This window comes from Carassius carassius, chromosome 21 (assembly GCF_963082965.1).
Source record: "Carassius carassius chromosome 21, fCarCar2.1, whole genome shotgun sequence".
NCBI classification, from domain to species: domain Eukaryota; kingdom Metazoa; phylum Chordata; class Actinopteri; order Cypriniformes; family Cyprinidae; genus Carassius; species Carassius carassius.
This window is the reverse complement of record NC_081775.1, coordinates 6,258,624-6,264,623: the sequence shown is the minus strand read 5'-3', so window position 1 is coordinate 6,264,623 and position 6,000 is coordinate 6,258,624. Positions and strand designations below refer to the sequence as shown.

Below are 6,000 nucleotides of genomic sequence, written 5' to 3'. Positions count from 1 at the left end.
CGGGTTTTGAATGACAGCGATTCAGAGCGAGCAGAGGAAGGAACTAAACAGCTCTTGGCAGCAGCATTGGAGACATGTGTGGTGAGTATGCCAATGAAAACTACCTTTTTATTTTATATTTACAATGATAATATACGTACCATTTACTTAAATTACAGGCGTCATGGAATAAAGGCACGTAGAATAAAGTAGTGAGGTAGAAAAGCCGTTGGAGGGGAAATCCACTAGCATTTAGCATCGGACAGAGGCTGTGTCTTAACCTGCAGTTAGTGTTTCAGTCGCTTAACGTTATTAGACAGCATAATTCCAAGCCACGACAGCGGATATGATGCCAAAGACGTTTTCCAGATACATACATGACCTTAATGTATTTATAATTTAAGTTCTATGTATTGAGGCTGTGGTTACGTTACGTTTCTTGTTACTACTATTCTGTATTTAATTCATCCAAATTATGCACCGATCGAAATCTTTATACTCTATTTAAAGCACAGTGTGCTGTCTTGTTAGGTAAGATAAATATTGGTTTCCCAGTGGAACAGGTCACAAAACTTCATTTAAAAGTGACCACAGCTCTGTTTAAAGTTTGGTTTGGTTGTAAATGTCACACACTGACTGCTTCTGACAGAAACACACTACAGGTTAACTTACACATAAATACTTGCTTTTAAAATGAACGAATGACCAGCTGGAAGCTCTTTTCCCAAAGGGTTTTTCTGATAAGCTAAATCTTTGACCTCTTCTTAAGATAAAAACTTTCAGGAGTTTGTAGTCAGCCTTGACAAAAAGCAGGGCTTGTTCTTTTTGTCTCTGACAAAGTGATCTATAGGCTAAAGTTTTAGATTATATTTGTTCTAACATGGTCAGAAATAAGAAAATGCTGTTTTCTGTTCGTTGTTCGTTTTGGGGAAAGAGGAGTTCAATGCATCATGTAGACATACTCTAAAGGTCATGTACGTATAATTTACAGATGTCTTACTTGCTTAAATATTAAAGATACAGCAGCAAAATCCTGTTTAATTCTGTTAGTCAAAGGGAGGAAAAATGGTCATGAAAAATTATACATTTTTGATCCATTAAAATGTTTAGTAACTAAAAGGCAATTTAATGTTACACAAACGTGTATCTTTTAATAAAGTCAATAGTTAACATTCTTCAGAAAAGCGAAAGTATTAGTCTTCATACTACTAAGTTTGGTATCAGTTCAATTTTTTTCTTTTAAAATATTCATATTATTATTCAGCAAGGATGCATTAAATTGATAAAAAATGACAGTAAATACATTCATAATGTAACGGAGGGTTTCTATTTGAAAGAAATTATTTTCTTTAAAACGTTCTACTCATCAAAGAAACCTGAAAAAGAAAAATCACAGACCAGTTGTTTTTATATTGATAATAATAATCAGGGGTGCACATAATTTATTTCAGCCTGGTTCTCATAAGAGAACCTAGAGATTTGGTTTGGTCCTCACTGCAAATAGCGTGACCCATTAAATATAACAATAAAAAATGAATTAATAATAGTTATAATATTATTGCACTTAGGGGCTGAAAAGATTCCTCGAGTAACTCGATTACAAAAATTGATCGAGGCAAATTCCTCTAGCTCGAAGCCTCTTTTAATTTATTTTAAATCTCACGTCAGGTTCTTTCGCAGTGATTGTTTTAATGTGACACAACGCGTTTACGTCACCCACAAAGCGGAAGGAGACACAAGCGCTGCGTCCGAAGTCGCATACTGCAAGGAGTCAGCAGTGTTTTGATTTGAGGGTGCGGGCAAACGTAAAGAGAACGTCGTGGCGTGTGTCCATTGAAAGATAGAGCTGGCATACCACAACTAGGGCCCTATGATTTCCGCGATGGAGAAAACGCGGAGGGAATCGCGGAATCCAGTCATAAAAACGGAATTTACAGTTTAACACGGAAGCGCACGGAATTTGCAAAATTTTGAATGAATTAATCAAAAATAGATCATTGCACTTACATCAAATCACGATATGGACTAATATCTGTAAATATTAAGCCGGAACAGACTTTTTAAATATGAATCCTGCATGTTCTGCATGTCTGTGTTGATGAATGGAGCATAAGCGCGACTTCCTTTATTTACACACACTGAAGCGCGAGTGACGCTCGCGGTGAATTCAGCGTCTGCTGTCTCACTAAATAAGGACGTGAACACATGAACAACATCTCCAGAACTGCTCTGACACTCAATTCATGAGCATTTGACCGTTTGATTTGAGTAAAACTAGCGTCACATCACATACACAGAACTGTAAAGGTATGTCAACCCGTCAAAATAAAAGTCCGGTTAAAGACTATTGTTCAGCAGAATGTACATAGCCTACCACTAAAAAAAAAAAATCAAACATTATTTTTTTTTTTGAAAGGTTTAATCACACAACATTTCTTCCATGTTTTATTTTTAATAGTAAATCCCCTTTGTTTACCAAAAAGCTAAGTTAATTTTCAATAATTAAAAGATAAATTAAATTTAAGTTTTATGTGTTTAATATTTAATGTGCATCTCAGACAATGCTTTATTTAAAACCCCAATTGAATAGCACTTAAATGCACTTAATTCATCTGTCAACTTTCTTGTCATTGTTCACTGTACAAGTGCAGACAGAGAAACAATGGGTAATAATTAAATGTTTATTTATGATGTATGCATTGCATTCTATGCATTAAAAAAGAAAATTCTAAAAAAGGAAACTTAGTTGTTCATTTTAAGAGGCCTGTGACGGTCACGGAGGGACCGCACGTTCAACATGGACGTTAAAACGCACAAACACACGCCGAGAGTTTGGTGATACAAGAGTTTATTGTAATTATTGATCAGAGAGTGAATGAAATGCCTGTAAAACTATTCCCACCCTAAGCGGAACCAATAATTCCTGCCATTGTTTCTTACCAGGACTCTAAAAATCACGGGACAAACACTACATGGAAACAATACACATAGTTTACAGGTATTTCATTCACTCTCTGATCAATAATTACAATAAACTCTTGTATCACCAAACAGTCTCGGTGTGTGTTTGTGCATATTAACATCCATGTTGAACGTGCGGTCCCTCCGTGACCGTCACAAGACCCAGGAGTCTTATTTTATCTTGCATAATTAATATTGCACTTTAATTAAGCAAAAACACATTTTATCCGATTACTTGATTAATCGATGAAATTTTTGGTAGAATACTCGATTACTAAAATATTCGATAGCTACAGCCCTAATTGCACTTTATTTTTTTATTTTTTTTTATAAAATAATAGTAAATAAACTTAATAGTGTATGATAATATTATTAAAAATAAAAGGCTGTCCTAGTATTAAATACAAATACATTTATTTTATAGTAAACTTAAAAATAAAATGCTAATATTTACTACTACTTTCTTTGTTCGCCTCTTTAAGAAGAATCACTTTATGTATTCCCCAATTTTAATTCGCTTTGGATAAAAGCATCTAAAAATAAATAAATAAAAGCATTTTCATCATATTCAAACTTAAAATCAGCAGGCTTTTATTTTGGCGGGTAGCCGGCAAGTAAGTATACGCGCATAGCCTAGATTTATGCTTTCAGGTTGAAATAAAACTTCTATATTACAGTCTGTGATCTAAAATGGTAATTGTGTATTAACAGCTGTCAACCATGTCGGTACGCAAATATGCTGTCAGAACATATTTATATAACGCATTTTTTATTTTGGTCACGCATGCGGACCTGCGGACTACTGATGATTATAATAATAATAATAATAATATTAATAATAATATTTTGAGCACCAAATCTGCAAATTTGAATCGTTTCGAAAGGATCATTTGACACTGAAGAGTGGAGTAATGGCTGATGGAAATTCAGGAATAAATTGCATTTTAAAGTATATTAAAAATATAAAACCGCTATTCTAAGTTGTAAAAAGTAACAATATTACTATTTTTTTTACTGCTATTAAATGCAGTCTTGGTGAGAATAAGACAAATAAATAAGTAAATAAATAAAACCAATGCCAAACTTGCTGAGCAGTAATGTACATCTGTGTTTAAAGAACATCTTTTTTCGATGGGTTTAGGCTCAGGTTTATTTTTTGTGGAGGTGGGGTGATGAAACCATATTCACAATCCAGCCTTTATGCATTTTAGCAGGTCGTCTGTCTAATAAAGCAGAGCATTGTTTCACACACACACACACACACACACACACTTGGATTGGGACTCTTCATAGGTGTAATGGTTTTTATACTGTACAAACTGTATTTACTGTAACCCTAAACCTACCCCTTAAAGAAAACTATTGGCAATTTTTGAAATTTCATAAAACACATTTTTTTTTTTAAAGCCTTTTCTTTTATGGGGACACAGGAAGTGTCCCCATAAACCATGTTTACGTTGTAGTACCCATGTCATTATACACATTTCCTCCCTATCACTGATTTTGTTCTGACTGTGTGTGTATCAACACGGATGTTTCTTTCCATTAGGCTTCTTAATTTTCTTAAAGGGGTCATATGATGCAATTGAAATTTTCCTTTCTCTTTGGAGTGTTACAGGCTCTTGGTGCATGAAGAAGATCTGTAAAGTTGCAAACACTAAAGTCTCGAACCAAAGAGATATTCTTTATCAAATTAAGACTCTGCCATGCCCCTCTAAAACGGCTCGTTCAAACACACCCCCACATGTCTATGTCACGATGTGGAAATATGTGCGTAATAATAATGTACAGTATTTGAAAAATAATGTGCTTTTTGAATATTAAAGCATGTCAACATATTCTGTTACACCAAATACACAAAGTATTGATCTTTAAAAAAGCATCATGACCCCTTAAATGGCATCCATAGTATCTCTTCTTTGTTTGTGGCACACCCCAAAATAAGTTGGATGTTTTTTAATTGCAATGCAAATTTAATGGAAATTTTGTTTCGGTTTCGGTGAAACAAAAGTAGCATCAGTCTGTCGTTTTTAGTTAGTTTTCAAATGAAAATTTCAAGTTCATTAAATTAAATCTGCATTGAAGCATTCACAATAAGATAACTAACATGCATTTAGACAAATCATAGCTTTCAGTCACGTGACTGGCTCAAAGACCTGGAGGGCAAAACATCCACAGAAATTCAGCACAAGCCTCTCAATTTTCCATCTGTTTCCTAGCCGCAAATATTTAGATCACATCTCAAAAGAATAAAACAAAGGAATGTGAACCAATGCATGTTTTGTCCATTTTCAATCCATATTAAGCACCAGCAAAAATATATTGCGATCATTAAACAGTGTGACAAAACATCGTAAAAATGTTGTAAAGTGCCTTAATATATTTAAAACAGACTTGATATTAAAAGATCCACTTCAGTAACCACTATATTAATGATGCACAGTTTATAGACAAACAGATGAGGCAGGAATATTAACACAATCCGCAAATCCTTCTGATGGTTTTCTATGGGAAATCATTTAATGTGAAACTTTGCACATTGTGTTTATATTCTGGGGTCATATTCTTGCCTGTACAAAGTATGCAAAACCAATAAGGTGTTTACTGAATTTTGCCTTTTATTATCTGCCTTTTACAACAAAACTACTTCATGCAATCCGTGTAAAAATAACTGGCAGTCAGTAGGGCTGCATGATAAATCGCAAAAACACGATCATATTTTGCGCAGCTTGTCAGTGAATAACAGCTCTGTGTAGTTAATGCTGCTTCATGTGAAAGCACGCAGGTGATGGAGATTTACCGCTGATTACAGAACCGGCTTGACAAGATACTGACAAGATGCGCTTTAAATATTGCATGCGATTTATCGTGCAGCCCTAGCGGTCAGCGGAGCAAAGCTTCGTTTGCCCTCCAGGTGGCTTTTCTATGAGTGTGTGACATCACGTGAAAACTATCAGTAGATCTTAAACGCATAACCCTGTGTTAGTTATGATGTGGTTTAGATGCAACCCACTTAAGTAGTCAAGTCTTTCTTTTTTAGAGTCTGAAAGGGATTGACCA

General features: G+C 34.6%; 1 protein-coding gene across 2 annotated transcripts in view; it reads left to right on the top strand.

Moving 5' to 3' along the window:
- The window catches only part of LOC132097412 (glutamine--fructose-6-phosphate aminotransferase [isomerizing] 1), a 39,812-nt gene continuing 33,812 nt past the window's right edge, over positions 1 to 6,000 (top strand). For both annotated transcript variants that reach the window (XM_059503110.1, XM_059503111.1), the window contains exon 1: positions 1 to 81. In XM_059503110.1, the coding sequence (XP_059359093.1) occupies positions 75 to 81 (7 nt within the window). In that variant the 5' untranslated portion in view covers positions 1 to 74. The remainder of the gene's footprint in view (positions 82 to 6,000) is intronic.